Source organism: Pongo pygmaeus, chromosome 4 (assembly GCF_028885625.2).
Source record: "Pongo pygmaeus isolate AG05252 chromosome 4, NHGRI_mPonPyg2-v2.0_pri, whole genome shotgun sequence".
In the NCBI taxonomy this organism is placed as follows: domain Eukaryota; kingdom Metazoa; phylum Chordata; class Mammalia; order Primates; family Hominidae; genus Pongo; species Pongo pygmaeus.
Window position 1 is genome coordinate 178,100,714 of NC_072377.2, and position 26,910 is coordinate 178,127,623.

General features: G+C 41.1%; 1 protein-coding gene across 14 annotated transcripts in view; it reads left to right on the forward strand.

Moving 5' to 3' along the window:
- The window catches only part of CREBRF (CREB3 regulatory factor), an 82,198-nt gene that overhangs the window by 42,772 nt on the left and 12,516 nt on the right, over positions 1-26,910 (forward strand). For all 14 annotated transcript variants that reach the window (XM_054488124.2, XM_054488122.2, XM_054488126.2 and 11 more), the window contains 4 exons: positions 9,015-9,209; positions 10,901-11,090; positions 12,668-12,741; positions 23,104-23,226. In XM_054488124.2, coding sequence (XP_054344099.1) covers positions 9,015-9,209; positions 10,901-11,090; positions 12,668-12,741; positions 23,104-23,226 — 582 coding nt within the window. The remainder of the gene's footprint in view (positions 1-9,014; positions 9,210-10,900; positions 11,091-12,667; positions 12,742-23,103; positions 23,227-26,910) is intronic.

Sequence of the window (26,910 nt, forward strand, 5' to 3'; positions counted from 1 at the left end):
TTACCATTTTGTTAATGTTTTCTGACTGTTTTATAGTCCTTTTGTTACTTCTTCTCTTGGTCTCTTCCTCTGTGATTTGTTGGTTTTTTGTAGTGGTATGCTTTGATTCCTTTTTCTTTATCTTTTGTGTTATCTATACTACAGATTTTTCTTTGTGATTACCATGGGGCTTACATAAAACACAAGTCTTTTTTAAGCTGGTAATAGTTTTAACTTCGGCTATATATAAAATCTCTACACTTTACACTTTTTATTGATACTACAGTTAACATCTTTTCATATTGTGTATCCCTTAAGAAATTATTTTATATATAGCTTTTTTTTTTTTTTTTTTTTTTTTTTAAGATAGATTCTTGCTCTGTCGTCCAGGCTGGAGTGCAGTGGCACAGTCTTGGCTCACTGCAACCTCCTCCTCCCAGGTTCGAATGATTCTCCGGCCTTAGCCTCCCAAGTAGCTGGGATTACAGGCACCTGCCACCACACCTGGCTAATCTTTTGTGTATGTGCATATATATATATATATTTTTATTTTTATTTATTTTTATTTTTTTAGTAGAGACAGGGTTTCATCATGTTGGCCAGGCTGGTCTTGAACTCTTGACCTCAAGTGATCTGCCCACCTCGGCCTTCCAAAGTGCTGGGATTACTAGTGTGAGTCACCAAGCATAGCCAAAATTATTTTATATATAGTTATTTTTAATGTCTTTTTAACTTTTATACTAGCATTAAAAGTGTTTTGCATACCACTGTTACAGTATTAGAGCATTCTGAATATGACTGTTCTTATTTTTACACAGTTAATTTTATACTTTCATGTTTTCTTTTCTTTTTTTTTTTTTTTGAGATGGAGTCTCACTCTCTCGCCCAGGCTGGAGTGCAGTGGCGTGATCTCAGCTCACTGCAACTCCACCTCCCAAGTTCAAGCGATTCTCCTGCCTCAGCCTCCTGAGTAGCTGAGATTACAGGTGACCACCACCACGCCCTGCTAATTTTTGTATTTTTAGTAAAGACAGGGTTTCACCATGTTGGCCCGGCTAGTCTCCAACTCCTGACCTCAGGTGATCCACCCACCTCGGCCTCGAAAAGTGCTGGGATTACAGGCGTGAGCCACCGCACCCCCCCCAACCCATATGTTTTCATGCTGTTAGTTAGCATCCTTTCATTTCAATTTGAAGAACTCCCATTAACATTTCTTGTGAAGCAGTCCTACTGGTGATGAACTCCCTCAGCTTTTGTTTTCTGGGAAAGTCTTTTTTGTTTTCCCTTGAGAGAGAGGGTCTCACTATGTTACTCAGGCTGGTCTTGAACTCCTGAGTTTAAGCAATCTTCCCAGTTCAGTCCTCTTGAGTAGCTGGAACTACTGATGTGCATCATCATGCCTAACTTAGGAAAGCTTTTATTTATTTTTTTCATTTGTGAAGGACAGCTTGCTTGCTGGATATGGTGTTCTTTGTAGGGTGTTTTTTTTTGTTGTTTTGTTTTTGTTTTTGTTTTTTTCTTGAGACAGGGTCTTACTCTTGCTCAGGCTAGAGGCGTGATCCCAGCTCACTGCACCCTCAGTCTCCTGGGCTCAAGCAGTCCTTCCACCTCAGCCTCCCAAGTAGCTGAGGTGTATGCCACCACACCCAGCTAATTTTTGTATTTTTTTTGTAGAGATGGGGTTTTACCATGTTACCCAGGCTGGTCTTATACTCCTGGGCTGAAGCATTTTACCTGCCTTGACTTCCCAGAGTGCTGGGATTACTTGCATGAGCCGCTGTGCCCAGCCCAGTGGTTTTTTTTCTTTCAGCACTTTGAATATCTTATCTCACTCTCTTCTAGCCTTCAAGGTTTCTGCTGAGAAAACCACTGACAGTCTTAAGAGAGTTTCATTGTATATGACAAGTTGCTCTTCTCTTGCTGCTTTCAAAAGTCTCTTTGTCTTTGACTTTCCAGAATTTGATTATAATGTGTCTTAGTGAAGTTTTTTTTTTTTTTTTTTTTTTTTTTTTAAGACGAAGTCTTGCCACTCTGTTGCCCAGGCTGGAGTGCAGTGGCACCATCTTGACTCACTGCAACCTCTGCCTCCCGGGTTCAAGTGATTCTCCTGCCTCAGCCTCCTGAGTAGCTGGGATTACAGGCGCCCACCCTACCTAACTAATTTTTGTATTTTTAGTAGAGACGGGGTTTCACCATGTTGGTCAGGCTGGTCTTGAACTCCTGACCTCAGGTGATCTGCCCCCATCGGCCTCCCAAAGTGCTGGGATTACAGGTGTGAGCCACCGTGCCCGGCCTGTCATTATTGCTTTAAATAAGCTTTCTGCCCCTTTCTCTTTCTTTAGTCTTTTCACTGTTCCTATAATGTGCATTTCGTTTTGCTTGATGGTGTCCTATAAATCCTGTAGGCTTTGTTTATTCTTTTTCATTCCTGTTTCTTTTTGTTCCTCTAACTGGATAATTTCAAATGACCTGTCTTGGAGCTCACTGCTTCTTTCTTCTGTTTGATCAAGTCTTCTGTTGAATTGCCCTATGGAATTTTTCAGTTTAGTCCTTGTGTTCTTCAGCTCTAGATTGCATTTAGTTGTCTATGTTCTCTTGTTGCTCACTGAGCTTCTTTAATACAATTATTGTGAATTCTTTGTTAGGAAGTTCATAGATCTGCATTATTTTGGATCAGTTGCTGGTGCTTACTTTTCTTCCTTTGCTAGTGTCATTTGTCCCTGATTATTTGTCATCCTTGTGGCTTTGAATTCGTGTCTATACATTTAAACATGTGGGCTCCTCTTCCAGTCTTTATAGACTGGCTTTGCCAAGGAAAGCCCTTCACTTGTCAGGTCATCTAGAGGTTCTGGGTGGGCTTGCTGAAGGGCTCTGAGGCAAGTTTGCTCCTGGAGTCCTTGGGTAGGCTGGCCTATTGCTGGAGTCAGCAGGCAGGTGGGCCTGAGGCTTGGGTCTGTAGAGGTCATCCTGGTGCCTGGAACTGTGGAAGCAGGCCTGGAGCCTGGATCATTTGGGGTCAGTCTGAAACCTGGGTCCATAGGAGCTGACCCAGCAGTGGGGTGGGCTTTGAGTCTGAATCCACGAGAGCTTACCTGGCACCTGTATCTGTGGGAGTGGACTTGGTCCTGACTCCACAGGCACCAGCGTGGCATGGGGGTCTCTTGGGGCAGGCCTGTCAACTAGGACTGTGGATGTGAGCCTGGAGTCCAGGACTCCAGGGATGGGTGGGCCCTGAGCCTAGGTCTGCAGCTGCTGGCTTGGTGCTGGGGTAGGCCTGTAACCAGGTTCTGCTGGGGCTAGCTTGGGTCCATGGGAACCATTTTGGAGCTTGGGGCCATACTTTTCTTTGACCTTTAACTCCACTCTGAATTCATCCTTGATCTCTTGACTTCATTCCCTCTGGATGTGTTGAGAGATAAGGAGGTCTGTGAAGGGAGATCACATGGTTAATTGATCGCCATTTTTATTTTCTCATCCCTTTGACTCTCACAGGGAGGCAGAACTAGTAACATGTCACATTTTCTTCCCTTGACCCTTGTAGGAGAAGCCTTATTTGTTAGCATGTTGCTCTTACATAACAGGACAGTGGCTTTATACATTAGCTGGCATTTGGCAGGGTCAAGTTCTCTTCTTGGACCTATTTGGCAATTATCCCAAATTTGTGGATGGCATTTAATTCGTGCACTTTCAGTTGACTTGAAGTAAAACCCTTTTGGTTAATATTATTTGGACAGTTCTCACAAATGTTAATGAGCAGCATGCTTTCACCACAAAATTGTGTTAATTTTGTGGTATTATTTGGGCTTTATTCACATTTGCTAGTAAAATTTTCTCCTTTTCCTAGAAGAGCTAAACAAGTGACTTTAAAGATGCAAAAGTGAGTTACTGGTGAGAAACAGGAAGAAATTCTTTGTAGCAAAAGAGTAAGGATAGCTATAGTTTCTTCAGTGCTAGTTTAGGGTGGATTGATTGGTTTAATTTATAGCTGACAGTTTACAGAGGCCCTTTTGTGATGACTAGCTCCCTTGATGCTGTTTCTTGGCACTTGGCTACAACAGTTTATGAGCCTACAAAGTTTCAGGAAAGGTGCAAAATGGAGTTTTAGTCTCTTTTCTGGATTGGCTCCCAAATTTTAATAGAGCTTTTTCTGTGGACAGGCTACAACTGTTTGGGGTCATGAAATTACACGATTGTAAGGCTAAGAATGGGCTCCCAGAATGAGAATTTATTTTGTAATTTTCACTAAACATTTTCACAGTTGACTTTACCAGCTTATTGACAGTAGTCTGTACTAACCAGAGATATGTGATTGAAATTTTAGGCAGTAAATGTGGTATTTGTTACTTTTTTTGGTAATCATGTCAGATAGGAATGAGTTAGATCAGTATGATGATCTATCACATGAAAAGAAAAGGGAAAGGCCTTAATGGGAAATGTTGCATTAAACAAAATCATGGATTTGTTTTAAAAATTTTGAGTGCCTACTTTTGTGGCAGGCACTGTGTATATTAGGTATTGGCTACACAGAGATGAAAAAAGTAGACATCTTTATCTTCATGGAGCTTAGTGTTAAGTGGGTTTATTTACTGTTATGATTTCTTAGTCTTTTAACATGTCTATGTGTACTGTGATTTGGCAAGAGAGATATGCAGGATGAGAGATTTTAAAACTTACCTGACTACAGAATTCACTTCGGGTAAAACCATATCTTACGGTAACAGTGTTCTTCAGAACCTAGTTTGAGAAATATTTAATGACCCTAAATTCAAGACCAGTGATCTTGGGGCATAATTTTTTTCATTCTGTTTGATCATTGGTAGTCTCTGTATTGAAAGGTGGATGGTGGCTGGGCATGGTAATTCATGCCTGTAATCTCAGCACTTTGGGAGGCTGAAATGGGAAGATTGCTTGAGCCCGAGTTCGAGACCACCCTGGGCAACATAGGGAGACTCCTGTCTCTACAAAAAATACAGAAATTAGCCCTGTGTAGTGGTGTGTGCCTGTAGCCCTAGCTACTCAGGAGGCTGAGGTGGGAGGATTGCTTGAGCCCAGGACGTCAAGGCTGCAGTGAGTTGTGATCACGCTGCTGCATTCCAGCCTGGGTGACAGAGCAAGTCACAGTCCCAAGAAAGATGGATGGCTTTAGGCAACAAATTCAGAGAGAGAGAGAGAGAGAGAGAGAATGTGTGTGTATGTTTGTGATGGTGAATTTATGGTGTATGCTATTAGAAAATGTTATTATATTAAGTCAAAGAAAACTGATGGCTTTTAAATACTTCTGGGAAAAAGGTTGGACACCTATAGGTAATAAAACTAGTAACTAATTTGGGTGGGACAAAAGAAATAAAAAAAATCTTCATGATTCTTTAAACTTAACATGAAATATATGCAGGAAAAAATCTATTCAGATCATTTAATTAGGCACAAGAAAAGTGGGAAGCCCTGAGACACTTTGAGTTGTGGGGCCTGACTTAGTCCCAGCTGTGCCAAATCATGTCAAGTCTCCATGAGCATTTTAGTTTGTATGAATGGAGCTAACAACCTCCTTCCTAACTAGGGACAGTGATTTGCCAGAGATCCAGGGCCCCGCAGAGAGGCAAAGGTAGTTACTATCTAAGGGAGTATATCAAATAAAGTATCCAGGAGGATGGTATGTGTATATATATTTGTGTGTGTGTGTGTGTGTATGTGTACACACACAGCTGAGGAAGCTGTATATAAAATTTTTTCCCTTATGCTTTGGGCTGGGATAGGCTTAAGTGTGGAACACCCAATTACTGACATTGATAGGAAGGTGGGAGTGTTTTGGTTGGTGCATCTGCCTGTGTTGAGGTGTTCACAGTCAAACTAGGGTAATCTTGTGAGCCAGTAATTTTTGCTTACCTAGTGTAACAAGGGCCTTTTTATTATTTATTTATTTATTGAGACAGAATCTTGCTGTTGTTGCCCAGGTTGGAGTGCAGTGGTATGATCTCGTCTCACTGCACTTCACCTCCCGGGTTCAAGTCTTCTCCTGCCTCAGCCTCCTGAGTAGCTGGGATTACAGGTGTGCGCCACCACGCCCAGCTGATTTTTGTATTTTTAGTAGAGATGGTTTAGCCATGTTGGACAGGCTGGTCTTGAATTCCTGACCTCATGTGATCCACCCACCTCAGCCTCCCAAAGTGCTGGGATTACAGGCGTGAGCCACCATGCCTGGCCATGAGGGCCTTTTTATTTATTTTTTTTGTATTTTTAGTAGAGATGGGGTTTCATCGTGTGAGCCAGGATAGTCTCGATCTCCTGACCTCGTGATCTGCCCACCTCGGCCTCCCAAAGTGCTGGGATTACAGGCATGAGCCACCGTGTCTGGCCACAAGGGCCTTTTTAAAGGCCATTTCTGTTGGCAACATACGGCCCTTGCATCTTTTCCAAAACTAGGTTGATAACTAGAACAAAATAAATCCTATAATTTGAAGAGAAACATAAGCACAAATAAATAGGCCAAAGCCGTTGCTTTATTCTAATATAGTTTTTTAAAAATAGACTTCTAGAAATGATTGTGTCACTCAACTTGTGCGTCATTTTTTAAGAAGAGCCTAAGGGGCCAGGTGCAGTGGCTCACACCTGTAATCCCAGTGCTTTGGGAGGCCGAGGCGGGTGGATCATGAGGTCAGGAGGTCGAAACCATCCTGGCTAACACGGTGAAACCCCGTCTCTACTAAAAAATAGAAAAAATTAGCCAGGCGTGGTGGTGGGCGCCTGTAGTCCCAGCTACTCAGGAAGTTGAGGCAGGAGAATGGTGTGAACCTGGGAGGCGGAGCTTGCAGTGAGCCAAGATCATGCCACTGCACTCCAGCCTGGGCGACGGAGCAAGACTCCATCTCAAAAAAAAAAAGAAGAGCCTAAGGGTCACCATCACACTGCTTGCTGTTTTGTTTTAAACTACCACATGTGCACTAATAAAATGCTGTTAATACCAGCAGTGCTACAAAAGCTCGTCTTAACTGTTGCTCAGAAATCATTCTGCTTTCCAAATTGATTCTTTTTTTTAAAGTCATGTTTATTGTGGTATAATTTTCACACAGTAAAATTCACCCCTCTTACAGTGTACACTTCTACGAGTTTTGACAAATCATGTAATCATGTAACCACCACTAATACCGAATAGTTTGATCACCCCCCAAAATTCCCTCTTTTATTTTATTTTATTTTATTGAGATGGAGTTTTGCTCTTGTTGTCCAGGCTGTAGTGCAATGGCACGATCTTGGCTCACTGCAACCTCTGCCTCCCGTATTCAAGCGATTCTCCTGCCTCAGCTTCCCGAGTAGCGGGGATTACTGGCACCCACCACCATGCCCAGCTAATTTTTGTATTTTTAGTAGAGATGAGGTTTCGCCATGTGGGCCAGGCTGGTCTCGAACTTCTGATCTCAGGTGATCCGCCCACCTTGGCCTCCAAAAGTCCTGGGATTACAGGCGTGAGCCACCGCACCCGGCCCCTTATATTCATCCCTTTCCTCTACTGCCAATCCCTGGCAACCACTGTGTCCATATAGTTTTGCCTTTTCCAGAATAGTATATAAATGGAAGCATGCTCATGATTCATTCTTTGTCTGGAGAAAACTTAGTTCCTCAAAGCAAACATATCATCACCTTCTTATGTTTTCAGGAAGGAAAAATGACCATTTTACTTATGGCCAATGCTGCCCAAGTTTTCCTGGTTACCTTAGGTTTGGATTGTATACATTCTTTGCACAGCCCATTCCGTCTTGTTCATGTACCTAGCATTAATGATCTGGAGTACATCAGAGGTGGCCATTCTCTGAGGGTATTTTAGATTTATAGGTCATTCAATACTGGGTCTGACCAACAGTTTTAGCAACTCAGAATTAAGTATTTTCTGAAACTTCCTATTAGGAAAATCCCCCCTTCTTAAACAGTGACGTTAATACAAATAGCTTTCAATAAAATATTAACTAGAATAGGCATATAAGTTTTTTATCTGATAGCCAGTGTGAGAACTGTCATCTTTTATACTTTTCCAAAAGAAGTAGGGTGACAGGTAGGAAGAAAACTAATGCTGCCACATAGAATTCTGCCCAGTAGAACACCATCATAGAAATGTATACAGCTGGGCTAGGCATGGTGGCTCATGCCTGTAATCCCAGCACTTTCAGAGGCTGAGGCCACAGGACTGCTTGTGAACCCAGGAGTTTGAGACCAGCCTGGCAACATAGTGAGACCTCTGTCTCTACAAAAATTTTTTTTTTTTTTTTTGGAGACAGAGTCAGAGTCTCATTCTGTTGCCCAGGCTGGAGTGCTGTGGCACAATCTCGGCTCACTGCAACCTCCACCTCCTGGGGTTCAAGTGATTCTTGTGCCTGTGCCTCCCGAGTAGCTGGGACTGCAGATGTGCACCACCACACCCTGGCTAATTTTTGTATTTTTTAGTAGAGACAGGGTTTTGCCATGTTGGCCAGGTTGGTCTCAAACTCCTGACCTCAAGTGATCTACCTATCTCAGCCTCCCAAAGTGCTGGGATTACAGGTGTGAGCCACCACACCTGGCCTACAAAAAAATTTTTTTAAAATAAAAAAAAAAAAAAAAAAGAAGTATACATAGCTTTCTGTCTGAGATGTTTGAGATACATAAATATTAGAAGGAAGACATTTAAAAGTCATAGTTTATGTATCTAAGTACCATTATCTGATGGTACTTTTGATATTCCTATAGCTATCCTGTAATTGTTCTCTTAATCCTGTTTGAAGATAATAAAAATAGTATCATATACTAACTTATAAAAACTAAAGAGAAACCCAAGGAAGATGAACAGTGTAGTTATCTATGTTTATTAATCTTGGAATGTTTTATGAGTTAGAGATTTACATATTAAAAGTTCTCTTATAGACCTGGTTTATTATCTTTGACATGCCAATGATGTTTTCAGATGCAAGGAAATATACCAAGTTACAAATAGAAGGGATCTTTTCGTTTGTTCTGATTGATTTATTGAAATTTATGGAGCTTAAAAATTGCGGGACCTTTTTTTTAAGGCTATGAAAATGATTCTGTAGAAGACCTGAAGGAGGTGACTTCAATATCTTCACGGAAGAGAGGTAAAAGAAGATACTTCTGGGAGTATAGTGAACAACTTACACCATCACAGCAAGAGAGGATGCTGAGACCATCTGAGTGGAACCGAGATACTTTGCCAAGTAATATGTATCAGAAAAATGGCTTACATCATGGTAAGAGGGGATTGCAGTCAGATATTTAGTGTCACTTTAATTAAGTTGAGCTACTAATCCATAATGCTTACTCCGTGTACCTAGGCATTCAACCCTTCCTAGCAAACTGGAGATGGGGACTGTAGAGCTGCTACGTTTGCATGACTACTCTTCATCACTCACAAATAGCTTTTACCAGTGTTGAGTCCTCACTTAAGCGGACAGGAAGGACTGTGTAAACATTATTTCATTTCTAGTCCCTTCTTAATCTACCTACCCCATCCAGGAAATGACCAGGAGGCTGCTGGTTTCTGACCTGTCACAGTTGGTATAACCAGAAGGGTTGAGGAGAAAGTGAACGGGCTCTCTTGCATTCTTGTCTAATCCCCAGATGTAAATGGGGGGACTGGAATTCAAATGGTAATGGGGATAAAAGGGCAAGGAAAGAAAAGAAAGGGGAGGATGGTTATGGAGAAAAGGAGTAGTAGAGAAGAGTTGAATACCTGTAGTAGGAATCAGAAGTTTATAATCTTAGGTAGGTCAGGCCGTGTGCTGCAGCTCATGCTTGTAATCCTAGCACTTTGGGAGGCTGAGACGGGAGGATCACTTGAGTCCAGGAGTTAGAGTCTGCAATGAATTGTGATTATGCCACTGCACTCCATCCTGGGCGATAGAGTGAGACCCTGTCTCTAAAAAAATTTTAAAAATGACAGTCTTAGATAGGTCATATTTTTTATTGTGAACTCAGGAAGCTGTGATTAAGTAGAATTTATTCTACACAAATGTTATTTTTAAATCCATAGTTTCTAGTTCTTCTGCTCTGAATAAAAAAAATTAATACAAAGTCTTTACTGAAAAAAGTGGGGAGGGGAACTACTAGTAAGTGTGATGGTCAGTAAACAGGTTATTCACTCATTGTACAGATGTGAGTTGCTAAGGATTTTTGGGGACAAGAATTCATCTGATGTATGTTTGTGCCTCATTTTCCTTTTCCACTAGCAACCAGGTCTACTATATTGTCGCTCAGTAAATAATTACCAAGTTTTTGCCTTCAGATAAGTTTTCTACTAGAAATGAAACATTAAGTCCAGTCAGTAATCCCAAGTAGCACATGAGTACTAGGAAAGTTGTAGGAGTTCAGAGGACAGAGCCATCCTTTTTGCCTGGAGTGATAGACCAAGACCCCTTGAATCTTCTATAATGTTATTTATCAAAGCAACAAAAGAAGAGCTTTTAAACAAGGTTATGCTTACTTGTTGGATTTTCAAGTTCAATACAAAAATGTGTATGTCTGACAATTTTCAGACATAGCATCAGAAACATCTTGGTTTGGGTAAAATCTCCAAGCTCTCTTCTGACTATATATTATACCTTAGTCCTGATTTTGGTGTTTAGTTGAACTCATACTCATCCTGAGATTTGAGATGCTTAGTATGCCATGCAAATAATGAAGAATCTGTCATGCTGGGACTAGAAGCCTAGGGTAGGGAAGAACTTGGAAAAAGTTAGAACTCTGCCATATCACCCCCATTTCCTGCAGCCACAAGATGGGAAGGAGAGGAGGCCAGCTCTTCTAGGACAGATTGTTAAACATGCCAAGACTTCTGAGAAGAAAAGGTAGTGGTGGGAAGTCGTTAAAAATGTGGCCGTGAAAAATGTGTCTCCTGTTAATTAAAGTGATCTAACTTAAACTTCTTTTAAAATGTTCATAGGAAAATATGCAGTAAAGAAGTCACGGAGAACTGATGTAGAAGACCTGACTCCAAATCCTAAAAAACTCCTCCAGATAGGCAATGAACTTCGGAAACTGAATAAGGTGATTAGTGACCTGACTCCAGTCAGTGAGCTTCCCTTAACAGCCCGACCAAGGTCAAGGAAGGAAAAAAATAAGCTGGCTTCCAGGTAAATGCTAATAATGTTCACTCATGTGAAGAAAGTTTAGAGGTGAGGTTAGGCCCTAAGTGAGTTTTTATAGAAGGACAACAAAGAAATTGTATTTTTCTTTTATAAATACTACAATGAGAATATTATAATTTTTCTTTTGAAAGTAGAAGACGATATTTTTGTTTTATGGAAAAAGTTTTTAAGAGGGGAGAGATGAATGGACTCTGGTACATTATGTTGTCGTATAACAATAAAAAATTTTTTTATAGCTTTATTTTTTGTTTGCTTTTTTAGTAAGTCAGAGTTATTGAGCTATAACTTACAGTAAAATGTATACCTTTTAATGTATACTTTTATGAGTTTTGACAAACATATCCAATCATACAACCACCACCACAATCAAGATATTGAACATTTTCATCATCTTAAAAAGTTTCCTTATGTCTCTTTGTAAAAGCAAACCCCTTCTTGCACCCATCGCCCCTCAAAACTACTGATCTATTTTCTGTCTCCATAGTTTTGCCTTTTCCAGAATGTCATGTACATGGAATATACTGTATGTATGCAGCCTTTGATTGAACCTGTCTTCCTTTTTTTTTTGAGACAGGGTCTCACTCTGTCACACAGGCAGTGGCCTGATCTCAGCTCACTGCAACCTCTGCCTCCAGGGCTCAAGGGATCTTCCCGCCTCAGCCCCCTAAGTAGCTGGGATTATAGATGTGACCCACCATGCCCAGCTAATTTTTGTATTTTTTTGTAGAGATGGTGTTTCACCATGTTGCCCAGGCCTCCCAAAGTGCTGGGATTACAGGCGTGAGCCACTGCGCCCAGCTGAATCTGTATTCTTTCACTCAACATGACACATTTGAGATTCATCCATATTGTTGCCTGGAGTAATAATTTGTTCCTTTTGGTTGCTGAGTTGTATTCCTTTGGGTGGGGATATACTACAGTTTATCCATTCACCAGTTGAAGGGCATTTGGGTTGCCTCCAGTTTTTGGCAATTATGAATAAAACCACCATCAACGTTCACTTACAAATGTTTGTGTGAATATATTTCCATTTCTCTTAGATAAATATCCAAGCATGTATGTTTTTAAGAAACTGCCAAACTATTTTCCAAAGTAGCTGTATGTACTGTTTTACATTCCTGCTAGCAACACATGAGGGTTCCACTTGCTTCACATTCTGTACAACTTTTGGTATTATCAGTTTTTGTTTTTTTTTTTTTTTTTTAGCCACTTTAATAGGTGTGTGCTGATATAGCTTTATTTTTAAATGTGTGCTAAATTTTAAAAAATCAATTTGCATAAATGATTATGTTGTGTCTTCTGGTAACTCAGTTATTTGATAAACGTCAGTAGGCAGCGGTTTTGGATTGCTATTAGAAAATGAAAGATGAATATTCACTTAAGAAAGCAGCTGGGCATGGTGCCTCATGCCTATAATCCCAGCACTTTAGGAGGCCAAAAAGGGAAGATCACTTGCAGCTAGGAGTTGGAGAGTAGCTTGGGCAACATAGACCCCTTCTCCATAATTAAAAATAATAAAATTAAGAAAAAGAAAGTGAACTAACTGCTCCTTCCTTTCACAGAGCTTGTCGGTTAAAGAAGAAAGCCCAGTATGAAGCTAATAAAGTGAAATTATGGGGCCTCAACACAGAATATGGTAAACCTAAAGTTTTAAGAAGTTGATTAACCACCTATTGATTTGCTGACCACTCTCTCTTTTCTTTGGTTTGTGATTTGCTTTTGCTGTATTCTGCATAGTTTTTGGCTAGCCTCCTATTTGTTTATCTGTTCAGTAAACCACATGCTCGCTTTCCTTCAGTCTTGTCCTCCTCTTAATATAAGTTTCTGTACTGGTGACTTCCCAATCCACATCTCATCTTTACACTAACAAGCTGATCCACATTGTGACCATGATAGTTTATTTTTTTTCTGTAAAAGATGTGGAAAGTTTTACTAGTAAATTAAGAATAGGCAGCAAAAACAACCTGCACTTCTCGAAAGATCATAATAATTTCTTCTATTTTATAATTGTGTTACTGGATTAGCCAGTTTTGTTGACTGATTTTAATATTTTCCCTAAATTGAATAATGATATTTTAGGCTTTGTATGAATAATTTAGGCCTGTGTTTTTCAGATTTGATTGCTCATTGGAATTGTCTGTGTATTTGGTTAAAATACACATTTCTAGGCTTCTCTGCAGATCTTCTGAATTAGATTGTATGCAAGTAGAACTCAAGAATCCATATTTTTAACACTTCTCAGATCATTTCTCTTTTTGTGTGTGTGAGACAGTATCTTACTCTGTTGCCCGGGCTAGAGTGCAGTAGTGTGATCACAGCTCACTGCAGCCTCTACCTTCTGGGCTCAGGTGATCCTCCCACTGCAGCCTCCCGGGTATCTGGGAATACAGGAGTGCGCTACCATGCCTGGGTAATTTTTGGCATTTTTCATAGAGGTGGGGTTTCTACTGTGTTGCCCAGGCTGGTCCCAATTTCGTGGGCTCAAGCAATCTGCCCACCTCAACCTGCCGAAGTGCTGGGATTACAGGCATGAGCCACTTGGGATTACAGGCATGAGCCGCTGCACCCAGCCAAGATTATTCTTTTTTATTTTTTCTTTTTTTTGAGACGGAGTCTCGCCCTGTTGCCCAGGCTGGAGTGCAGTGGTGCGATCTCGGCTCACTGCAACCTCTGCTTCCCAGGTTCAGGCAGTTCTCCTGCCTCAGTCTCCCGAATAGCTGGGACTATAGGCCCACGCACTGCACCTGGCTAATTTTTGTATTTTTAGTAGAGACAGGGTTTCACCACGTTGGCAAGGCTGGTTTCGAACTCCTGACCTCAGGTGATCCACCTGCCTTGACCTCCCAAAGTGCTGAGATTACAAGTATGAACCACTGCACCCGGGCCCAAGATTATTCTTAATGGAACCATTCTAGCACTTATTCAGGAACTACTGGCTTTGATCTAAACCAAAGTGCTTCTCAGCATTTCACATTGTAGCACATGTAGAAAATTATCATCTCTGAGGCATCATGGAATATAACAAGAGTAGGCTGCTCATGGGATGAGGTCCCCGTGAGCTGAGGGGATAATTATCTTACACATCTAGAACCCTTTTACAGCACTTCAGGGGTATGGGAAGCTCTGGTTTTGATCTTCTGTGATAAGAACACCTCCTTTCTCCCTTATTTTGTTTAAGCCTGATGTTTTAATAGTTAGTGTATTCCTTTGCCTCAAAAATTGTCCTCTTCAATATGTAGTTCTTTTGGGCAAGTTGAATCTGAAAGTGAAACAGTATGAACAATGACCAATTTGTTTCTAGAGGTTTTCTTAAGTTTAGCATGTCTGGCACATAGGTGTTCAATAAACTGCAGTTTTTCTTAATCCTTTATCTTGATTATTTTGTTTCCTTTGGTGAGGGCAGAAAAAGAATTTCCAACTGTAAAGTTTTCAACTTATGAAATGAACTTGTGTTTTATTTAATAGCCACTCAGTAAATGAATTAGATAAAATAATTGTTGGTGTGTTGAAATGCAAAGCTATCCATTTTCCTATTGTTCTTTCTTACTATTGAAACATTTTGGCCTTGAGCTCTGTTAGTGGTGCCCTGGCCTCCTCCTAGATATCTGGAAGTCACTCTGTTACTTCTTTGTGGAACACTTATTATCCATTACCTATCAGCCCAATAGTTTCTAGAATTTGTGATTTACAATTTGAAAAATATTTTGAGACTTGAGAATATAGGCTTACCAACTTTATATTTTGCCAAGTGAGAACATTAAAAAGAACATCATCTACTATTACTATAATTTCATATAAGGAAGGATATTTTAGTATTAAAAATTTGAGAAGGGCATAATCTCATAATAGAAAATAAATTTAGCTTTATGAAAAATGTACTCTGTTGTCTTTATCATTTTTAATATGTCATGAACTGGCATTGTTCCAGGGACTAGCTTCAGGGGCCCACTATACTACTCATCTCATCCTATCCCACCAAACTTCCTTCTATTGATTCCTCCTGACAAAGCTCACTGGAGACTGCTGTGTGAATCCTGTGGAAACTTGTTGACTCAGAATGAGAAATAGAACTGTTAGCTCTTCACCCTGACTGACGTATTTTGTCCCTAAGGAAAGCTATATGGAAACATTAAAACCAGAAAATCCCTTGATGAATATGGCATCAGAGGAGGAGGATCTGTTTATGAGTTGAATGTTTGAACTCAATTTCTGAGAGCCAGGTGCTTCTATTTCCTAAACCAGAGGTTTGCGGTAGCATGAGAGCCCTTTCCCTTTTCTCTCCCTGCCCCGTAATGTGCTTGGACACTGTCAAGGCTTGAGAAGAACTATTCTGCTCAGTTTTACTTTAGATTTTATAGTGTTTTCTCTTTTTCTTTTCTTTTTTTTTTTGTCTTTGAGACAGAGTTTCACTCTTGTTGCCGGGCTGGAGTGCAGTGGCGCGATCTCGGCTCACCGCAACCTCCGCCTCCTGGGTTCAAGCGATTCTCTTGCCTCAAGCCTCCCGAGTAGCTAGGATTACAGGCATGCACCACTATGCCTGGCTAATTTTGTATTTTTAGTAGAGACAGGGTTTCTTCATGTTGGTCAGGCTGGTGTCGAAGTCCCGACCTCAGGTAATCTGCCTGCCTCGGCCTCCCAAAGTGCTGGGATTACAGGCATGAGCCACTGTGTCCACCGTGTTTTCTCTTTTAAAAGTAACTTTATTTACTTTTAACCTGTTGAATATGGGAGAACCCCATTGTTTTCCCTAAGTCTAGCCTTTATGCAAATATCCTTGAGTAAGTAGTCTTCTCTTTCAATTATTCATGGAGAAGAAACACAGATTTTTTTGTTTCAAGTGATATAGGAGGTTAGCTGTACTTTCCTTGTTCTAGTGACACATTTTACATATATTGGCCCTGAATGTAGTTTTGTTTTGTTTTGGTTTGTTTTTTTTGAGACGGAGTCTCGCTCTGTTGCCCAAGCTGGAGTGCAGTGGTGCAATCTCAGCTCACTGCAAGCTCCGCCTCCCAGATTCATGCCATTCTCATGCCTCAGCCTCCCAAGTAGCTGGGACTACAGGCGCCTGCCACCACCCGCAGCTAATTTTTTTTTGTATTTTTAGTAGAGACGGGGTTTCACCGTGTTAGCCAGGATGGTCTTGATCTCCTGACCCCGTGATCCGCCTGCCTCAGCCTCCCAAAGTGCTGGGATTACAGGCATGAACCACCGCGCCCGGCCCCTGAATGTAGTTTTAAATTGTCCCTCTCACTTTCCTTTTCAACTGCAGTTTAGATTGGCCCCTTCTCAGTATTGCTAGATGAAAAATAACAAATCACTGGTTTTTACACCAGGCATTGTGGCATGCTTCTGTAATCCCAGTTACTCAGGAGGCTGAGGTGGGAGGATTGTTTGAGACCAGGCTGGATGATAGAGAAATACCCCATCTCTTTAAAAACAGAACAAAAACCTCAAATCACCAAGGCAGTCTCTGAAGAGGTAGACATTAATTTCAGACTGTAGGAATTCTGTGTGCTGAAATAAAAAATGTGTTTTCCTCACAGCTTTACCGAGGTATAATTGAAGTACAGTACCTCTACACATTGGTTTACATATACGCATACATATGTGAAACAATCAAGATAATGAATATTTCCATTACCTCCAAAAGATTCCTAGTGCCCCTTTGTAAGTCATTCTGCTCTCCACTCCTATCCCTGGATAGCCTCAATCTGCTTTCTGTCACTATAGAGTAATTTACATTTTTCTAAGATCTTACATTAATGGAATCACAATATGTTTACATTTTTGCCTGGCTACTTTCACTCAGCATAATTATTTAAAAATTCCTCCATGTTGTTACCTGTATCAATAGTTAGATCCTTTTTATTGCTAACTAGTATTTCATTGTATGGATGTACTACAATTTGTTTATCTCTTCACCTTTTGATGGATACTTAGGTTGTTTCAAGTTTTTGGCTATAACCACGGGGCTGTGAGTATTTGTGTATAAGTATTTGGGTAGACATATGTTTTAATTTCTCTTGGTTAAATACCTAGATGTAGAATGATTGATTCATAAGATAAGTGTATATTTACTTTTATAAGAAACTGCTAAACTGTTTTACAAACTGACTGTGCCGTTTTGCATTCTTAAAAACAGTGTAGGAGGGTTCTAGTTGGTCCACAGCCTTGCCAACACATGGCAGGGCCTATCTTCTTATTTTTACAAATCTAATAGGTGTGTGATGGTATCTCATTGTGGTCTTAACTTTTCATTTCTCTGATTAATAACATTGAGCCTCTTTCCTGTGCTTATTGGCTGTTCATATGTTTTCTTTTGTGAAGTGTCTGTTCAAATATTTTGCCATTTAAAAAAATTGGTTTCTCTTCTAAAGGTTCTTTATTCTAGGCCGGTCTCAGTGGCTCATACCTGTAATCTTAGCACTTTGGGAGGCTGAGATGGGTCGATCACCTGAGGTCAGGAGTTCGAGACCAGCCTGGCCAGCATAGTGAAATCCCGTCTCTACTAAAAATACAAAAAATTAGCCAGGCTTGGTGGTGAGCACCTGTAATCCTAGGTACTCGTGAGGCTGAGGGAGGAGAATCACTTGAACCCGGGAGGTGTGGTTGCAGTGAGCTGAGATTGTGCCATTGCACTCCAGCCTGGGCAACAAGAGTGAAACTGTCTCAAAAAAAAAAAAAAAAAAAAGTAAGTAAATAAATAAATGTTCTTTATTCTGGATATAAGTTCTTTGGCTTGGCTTTTTGCTTTCCTCATTGGCATCTTTTCCTTTCCTTTTCCTTTTTCTTTTCCTTTTCGCCTTCCCTCCCCTCCCCCTCCCCTCCCCTCCCCCCTCCCCTCCCCCCTCCCCTCCCCCTCCCCTCCCCCTCCCCTCCCCCTCCCCTCCCCCTCCCCTCCCCCTCCCCTCCCCCTCCCCTCCCCCTCCCCTCCCCCCTCCCCTCCCCCTCCCCTCCCCCCTCCCCTCCCCCTCCCCTCCCCCTCCCCTCCCCCCTCCCCTCCCCTCCCCTCCCCTCCCCTCCCCCCTCCCCTCCCCTCCCCTCCCCCCTCCCCTCCCCTCTCCCCTCCCCTCCCCTCCCCCCTCCCCTCCCCTCCCCCTCCCCTCCACTCCCCCCTCTTTCTCTTTCTCTCCCTCTCCTCTCCTCCCCTCCCCTCCCTCTCCTTCCATCTTTCTATCTTTTTTATCTTTCCTCGCTCTGTTGTCCAGGCTGGAGTCCAATGGTGCGATCTCAGCTCACTGCAACCTCTGCCTCCCAGGTTCAAGCGATTCTCGTGCCTCAGCCTCCCAAGTAGCTGGGATTACAGGCATGCACCACCACACCCAACTGTTTTTTTTTTTTTTTTTTTTTTTTGAGACAAAGTCTCAGTCTGTTGCCCAGGCTGGAGTGCAGTGGTGCGATCTCGGCTCACTGCAAGCTCCGCCTCCCAGGTTCACGCCATTCTCCTGCCTCAGCCTCCCAGGTGGCTGGGACTACAGGCGCCTGCCACCACGCCCAGCTAATTTTTTTGTATTTTTAGTAGAGACAGGGTTTCACCATGTTAGCCAGGATGGTCTCGATCTCCTCACCTTATGATCCGCCTGCCTCGGCCTCCCAAAGTGCTGGGATTACAGGTGTGAGCCAGGACGCCTGGCCTGATTTTTGTAATTTTAGTAGAGACAGGGTTATGCCATGTTGGCCAGGCTGGTTTCGAACTCCTGGCCTCAAGTGATCCACTTGCCTCGGCCTCCCAAAGTGCTGGGTGGGATTACAGGCATGAGCCACCATGCCTGGCCCTCATTGGCATCTTTCAAAGATCAAACATTTTTAATTTTGATGAATCAATTTGTCAGTTTTTTTTATATTTCATGATGTTTTGTGTTGTAAGAAACCTTTGCCAACTCCAGCATTTACAAATCTTTTCTTTTATTTTTATTTTCTTAGCATTTACATAGTTTTAGGTTTTGCATTTAGGCTTATGATCTGTTTTAGGTCAATTTTTGCATATGGTATAAGGTAAAAGATGATGTTCATATTTTCCCATATAAATATCTGGTTGATCAAGCATCATACATTGAAAAGACTTTCCCTTCCCCATTGAATTGTTTTTGCACCTTTGTTCAGTCAATAGACCATATATTTATGGGTTTACTTCTAGATATTGTATTCTGTTTCGTTGATACATTTATCTTCCTTTATGTGGATACAAAACTTTTTTTTTTTTTTTTAAATAGAGATGGGGCTGGACGTGGTGGCTTATGCCTGTAATCCTAGCACTTTGGGAGGTCAATTGGGAGGATCGCTTGAGGCCAAGAATTCAAGATGAACCTGGCTAACATAGTGAGACCCCTGTCTCTATTTAAATTATTTTTAAAAAAGAAAAAAAGATTAAAAAAAAACATAGATGAGGTCTCGCTGTCTTGCCTCGAACTCCTGGGCTCAAGTGATCATCCCATCTTGGCCTCACAAAGAGCTGGGATTACAGGCATGAGCCATTGTGGGGTCTTGATCACTGTACAGAACTGTCTTGATTACTGTAAATCTCTAAGTCAGGTAGGGCTAGTTCTTGTTAGACCTCCAATTTTGCTCTTTTTGTTTAAATCTGTTTTGGCTATTACAGGTCTTTTGCATGTCTATATAGATTTTCAAATTACTTTATCCCCTTTTACAGAAAAGCTTACTGGAATTTTAATTGGGATTGCTTTGAATCTTTACATCTATTTGGAGAGAATTACTATCTTAAAATGGAGTTTTCCGATCCATGGACCTGGTATCTCTCTCTATCTAGCTAAGTCTTCTTTAGTTTCTCTCTGTCATCTTTTACGGTGTTCAGTGTAGAGTGCTCAAACATCTTTTATTAGATGTAGTCCTGAGTATTTTATGTTTTTTAGTGCTTCTGTAAATGGAATTGCTTTTGAAATTTTGAGTTCTTTGGTATTAATATATAAAACATATTTTTGTGTATTACTCTTGGTTCCAGTAGTAGGTATGTAGATTCCCTGGGATTTTCTGCTGACACAGTCATCATCTGCAAATAGGAATGGTTTTATTTATTCCTTTCTGATCTTTATGGCTTTTGTTTTTCTGCCTTATCAAAATGTCTAGAACAGCCACGATATCAAATAGAGTGGTGATTGCCTTGTTTACAATCTCAGAGGAAACCTTTTATCTTTAGGTATGATGTTTGTGTTGTGCTTTTTTGTAGATGAGATGCCCTTTATCATTTTGAGAAAATTTCCTTCTATTTCTAGTTTTGTTTATTATGAATGGGTGTTGATGATTTTTTTGCATCTATTGGAACAATCATGTATTGTTCTCTTTTATTCTGTTAATACAGCACATATTCACCTGTTAAAGTGGCAAATTACATTTGTTAATATTTGGATGTTAAGCCAACCTTGCATTCTTGGAATAAACGCTACTTGGTTATGATATATCTTCCTTTTTATATTGGAATCTATTGCTAATATTTCATATTATTCTATTCTAATATGTTGGATTCCATTGTTAATGCTTTGTTAAGGATTTTGTGTCTACATTCAGGAGGGATATTGGTCTATGATTTTTATTTTCTTTTTTTATAAGGTTTTAGTACTAGGGCTATACTGGCCTTATAGAATTAATTGGACCATGATCTCTCTTTCTTTTTTGTTTGACAAAGTTTTATAAGATCAATTTTATTTCTTCATTGTATCTATGATAGAATTTGCTATTAAAACCTTCTGGGTTCTTTTTTTGGGGAAGATATTTGGTAATTTCAGTTCTTTTACTAGAAAAAGCTATTCAGATGCTTTATTTCTTCTTGTATGGGTTTTCTTTTTCTTTCTTTCTTTTTTTTTTTTGAGACAGTGTCTCACTCTGTTGCTCAGGCTGGAGTGCAGTGGCACGATCTCAGCTCACTGCAACCTCTGCCTCCCGGGTTCAAGCAATTCTCATGCCTCAGTCTCCTGAGTAGCTGGGATTACAGGCATGCACCACCATGCCTGGCTAATTATTTTTATTTTTAGTATAGGTGGGGTTTCACTGTGTTGGCCAGGCTGGTCTGGAATGCCTGGCCTCAAGTGATCTACCCATCTCGGCCTCCCAAAGTGCTGGGATTACAGATGTGAGCCACCGTGCCTGAGCCTCTTCTTTTTTTTTTTTTTTTGAGATGGAGTCTTGCTTGTTGCCCAGGCTGGAGTGCAGTGGTACAATCACAGCTCACCATAACCTCCGCCTCCCAGGTTCAAGCGACTTTCTTGCCTCAGCCTCCTGAGTAGGTGGGATTACGGGCACCTGCCACCAAGCCCAGCTAATTTTTATATTTTATTAGAGATGGGGTTGTGTCATGTTGGCTAGGCTGGTCTTGAACTTCTGACCTCGGGTGATCCACCCGCCTCGGCCTCCCAAAGTACTGGGATTACAGGCATGAGCCACCGCGCCTGGCCTTCCTGGCTTCTTATGTGGATTTTAAATTGTGTTTTCAAGAAATTTGTTCATTTCACCCAAATTGTTAAATTTGTTAGCACCATATTTTCTTATTATCCTTTTAATATCTGTAGATTCTAAAGTGATAACACCTTTTTCGTTACAGATATGAGTGATTGGTGTTGTCTCTTATTTTTCATGATGGATCTACCTGGGTAGGGGGTTGTCAGTGTTGTTGATCATTTCAAAGAACCAGCTTTTGGCTTTGTTAATTTTCCTTATGTGTATTTGTTTTCTGTTACATACATTTCTGCTCTTTATTATTTCCCTCCTTTACTTACTTTGAGTTAACTTGCTTTTTTTTTTGAGATGGAGTCTTGCTCTGTCATCCAGGCTGGAGTACAGTGGCACAGTCTCGGCTCACTGCAAGCTCCGCCTCCTGAGTTCAGGCTATTCTCCTGCCTCAGCCTCCTGAGTAGCTGGGACTACAGGCACCCGCCACCACTCCCAACTAATTTTTTGTATTTTTAATAGAGACAGAGTTTCACCACGTTAGCCAGGATGGTCTCTATCTCCTGACCCCGTGATCCGCCAGCCTTGGCCTCCCAAAGTGCTGGGATTACAGGTGTGAGCCACTGCGCCCAGCCTTAACTTGCTTTTTGTTCTGTTTTGTTTTAAAGCTTTTCAAGGTGGGGAAATCTGTTTTTAAAGCTTTTGTTTTTGAGGGACTTGGTTTGATTTATTTAATAAACATTTACTAAGGTCCTGTGATTCGATATAGCAGGCACTATCAGGTCTTAAAGCAATGAAGACAAGTAGGGCAAGTTGCTTATAGGATAGTGGGCATCAATGCATGTCTACAGTGTGTTGTCTTTTTTCCTTGCCGTTTTTTTTAGTTGGAGATGGGGTCTCACTGTGGTACCTAGGCTGGAGCACAGCGGCTATTCACAGTCACCATCCTAGCTGCCTGCAACTCCTGGGCTAAAGCCATTCTCCTGCCTCAGCCTCCCAAGTAGCTGGGACTGCAGGTGCACACCACCACACCTGGCTACAGTGTGTTATCAAAAGTGCATACCCAGTAATCTTGAGGGTTTTGTTGTTGTTGTTGTTTGCTGCTATTGTTGTTGTTGTTTTTTGAGATGGAGTCTTGCTCTGTTCGCCCAGGCTGGAGTGCAGTGGCAAGATCTTGGCTCACTGCAACCTCCACCTCCTGGGTTCAGGTAATTCTCCTTCCTCAGCCTCTGGAATAGCTGTCACTATAGGCACATGCCACCACACCTGGCTAATTTTCGTGGTTTTATTAGACACAGGGTTTCACCATTTGGCCAGGCTGGTCTCGAACTCCTGACCTCATGCAATCCACCTGCCTTGGTCTCCCAAAGTGTTGAGATTACAGGCGTGAGTCACTGCGCCTGGCTAATCTTGAGATATTTTTTAAAAACAAGTGCCACATCATTTGAAATTAGTCTCTTTGTATAGGAGCTGCTTATAATCATCACTGCTTAATGCTTTCTTACACATTCTCCATTTCTTAATTATCTGTTATTACATAATTAGAAGGAAGGTCTTTCATGGTAGTGACATATTCCAAGTGTTTTGTTCTGTCTTACAGATAATTTATTGTTTGTAATCAACTCCATCAAGCAAGAGATTGTAAACCGGGTACAGAATCCAAGAGATGAGAGAGGACCCAACATGGGGCAGAAGCTTGAAATCCTCATTAAAGATACTCTCGGTAAGAAGAATATGAGATAAATTCATAACAATTAATAACATGTATAAGATGTATGATTTAAGGGGATATTAAAAGTTCTTTTAGTTTAAGGAAAAACTCAAGTGCTCTCATTGTAATTACTCTCCTTTATGAGTAATTTTATCTTTTGAGATTTAGTGTTCATAAACATGTGCTGCAGGTGACCACAACTTGTAATTTAGACTTAATCATGAAACTATTTTAACATTTAAGAAAAACAAACTTCTAGCAACTTTAACCTTTCATGGAGGACAAAAGGTCCCAGAGCTGTCAAGCCTGCAGTTTGCACTTTAGTGTAGAGATTCTTACTTGTTTTACTTAGTAATGCATTTCACAGGATTCCCACAAACTTGGCTCTCTGGTTTCCCATCCCTGAACAGATTGCACAATGTGGGGAGGATCAGAGAGGCAGGGATCTAGACGTCAGGCCAACTGAGAGCCAACAGGGAAGAGAGAGCTAGCTAGTATAGACATAGACATGAGGACCAGCTCAGCTGCTGTAGGAGAAAGTCACTGACAGACAGTAGCATCCAAGGCATTCAGATGTTTTTCTTGAACAAAAGTATATTTATATTGAAAACAATCAGGTGAAGAGTAGACCCTAAACACCAGTATTTTCCTCAGCAATCACTTACCTCCTGCTTCTGTATGGGTTAATTCTGTGCTTGACTTTTTCTTCAAATGGGTTGATGCTATTTTAATTTTTTATGTGTTCTTTCATAGAATTTCTTTCTTTTCTTTCCTTTTATTTTTAAAAGCATTTTTATTCTTCCTTTATTAGCTACAGGGGGAAATTTAACATTACAAGAAAAAGTTATTTTTACCTTTTTATTTTTTAATGTAAACATCTATATGTTTGGTAAGCTTATGTACTACTCCTTTACACTTGAAAGTCAGTTTTACCAGGTATAAAATCCTCAACTCATATTTTCTTTCCTTGAGTATCTTGAATATGAGTCTCCATTTTCTTTTGGCATAAAGTGTTGCTATAGAAGAGCTAATACTGGCTGGGCGTGGTGGCTCATGCCTGTAATCCCAACACTTCGGGAGGCCAAGGCAGGCGGATCATTTGAGGTCAGGAGTTCGAGACCAGCCTGGCCAACATGGTAATACCCCGTCTCTACTAAAAATACAAAAATTAGCTAGGCGTGGTGGCAGACACCTGTAATCCCAGGTACTTGGGAGGCTGAGGCAGGGGAATCGCTTGAATGCAGGAGGGGTGGAGGTTGCAGTGAGTCAAGATTACACCACTGCACTCTAGCCTGGGTGACAGAGCAAAACTCTGTCTCAAAAAAAAAAAAAAAAAAAAGAAAAGAAAAAAGAAAAGCCAATATTGACTAATTATTTTTTCCTTATAAGTACTTTGCTGTTTTTGCTTAGGTGCCAAAAGGATTTTTTCTTTAAATACCAGTGATTTTGCTAGGTTATATCTTAGAGTTGGTCATTTTTAGTTGACATTTTTATGTTTATACTGTGTTCTTTCAGTAGGTACTTTCAAATGTTTTTAGTGTTTGATCTGTTCCATTGCTGTGCTTTTCTTCTGTAGGGACTCTTATTATCTATAGATTGGCTCTTTTTGGCCCATCTTTAGTATTTGTCTGTCTTTCTTTTCTCTTTTCTTCTTCTTTCTTCTTCTTCTTCTTTTTTTTTTTTTGAGACAGTGTTTTGCTCTGTCACCCAGGCAGTAGTGCAGTGGCACAATCTTAGCTCACTGCAGCCTCCACCTCCCAGGTTCAAGTGATTCTCCTGCCTCAGCCTCCCGAGTAGCTGGGATTACAGGCACCCGCCACCACACCTGGCTAATTTTTGTATTTTTTAGTAGAGGTGGGGTTTCACCATGTTGGCCAGGCTGGTCTCGAACTCCTGACTTAAAATGATCTTCCTGCCTTGTGTCACTTTTTCTTGAATCATTTTTATCTCTTCATTTTTAACATTATTTCTCCTTTTTACCTTCTGTTCCTCTTAAAGCAATATTTGCTGTCATTACTTGCTGATCTTAGGTTCCTTTTAATTTCAGGAATTTTCCCCTGTATTTCTAACTCTTTTCTGAATTCTGTCACCTTATTTCTTAGTTATTCTATTTCTGATTTATGTTCTTTCATGTATCGTGCCATTTTCTTTAATGTCTTTTATTCTCTTTTTTCTTAGAAAAAGTTGTGGGATTCTGACCTTGATACTTCTCTGTTGTTCATATATATATGTGAAATTAGTTCCTCTGAACTTTTAAAAGAAGGTTTGGTTCAGAATAGCTTTTCTTTTTTCACAGAGTCTCCGCTTTTCAGTTAACATTTAAAAACATGGCATCCGGGCATGGTGGCTCACGCCTGTAATCCCAGCACTTTGGGAGGCCGAGGCAGGCAGATCACGAGGTCAGGAGATCGAGACCATCCTGGCTAACATGGTGAAACCCCGTCTCTACTAAAAATACAAAAAAATAGCTGGATGTGGTGGCACGTGCCTGTAGTCCCAGCTACTTGGGAGGCTGAGGCAGGAGAATTGCTTGAACCCAGGAGGCAGAGGTTACAGTGAGCCAAGATTGTGCCACTGCGCTCCGGCTTGGGTGACAGAGCGAGGCTCCTCAAAAGAACAAAACAAAACAAAAAAACATGGCACACCAGGTTTGGTGGCTTTTTCCTGTAATCCCAGTCACTTGGGAGGCTGAGGCAGGAGGATCATGTGAGGTCAAGAGTTCTAGACCAGCCTGGGCAACATGGCAACCCATCTCTGAAACAAAAACAAAAAATGACACCTGGCTTTCTGAGATTTCTTGTTCTGCTCCCCTCCCTCATTTTATTTGGACCATTTCTGTTTCATATCTTTAGTTCCTTTCTTGCTCGATGTTAATTTCAACCCCAGGGTTTTTTGTTTTGTTTTGAGACAGAGTCTCACTCTGTCGCCCAGGCTGGAGTGCAGTGGCGTGATCTTGGCTCCCTGCAGCCTCTGCCTCCCAGGTTCAAGCGATTTTCCTGCCTCAGCCTCCCCAGTAGCTGGGATTACGGGTGCACACCACCATGCCCGGCTGATTTTTGTGTTTTGACTGGAGATGGGGTTTCACCATGTTGGCCAGGCTAGTATCAAACTCCTAACATCAAGTGATCTGCCCGCCTTGGCCTCCCAAAGTATTGGGATTACAGGCCTGAGCCACTGCACCTGGCCAATTTTTTTTTGTTTTATCATGGCTTGCTCCTGTCCTGCAAGAGTCCTGGCTGGTCCATTTTCAGAGTTCACAGAGGTTCAACTGTGGGCCCCTTCACTTCTGACTGTGGGCTCCTTGTACTCACCTTGTATTCAATATTGGGTTGGAGAAAATCCCTCACAGCTTTAGCTGCAGTTCTCAAGTTGACTTCGCTGTACTTGCCAGTGGGTAACCTATTGGCTATTTGGAAATTTTTTTTTGTTCTCAGGTCCATTACTTCCTTTTGGCCCATCCACATAAATATTGATAAGTATTGATAATGCTGTTGCCATACATGTCTTACAGCTTTTGGTAGTTTGGTCCCACCTTCTTGAATGTTCCTAGGGATACCTTATCACTTGTAAATGTTTTCCATGGGTTTATGGTTTTGCCATTTAGTTGCTCTGTTTTTATATGGGGAAATGAAGATTAAAAATCTATGTGGTGGCTGAGCACAGTGGCTCATGCCTGTAATCCCAACACTTTGGGAG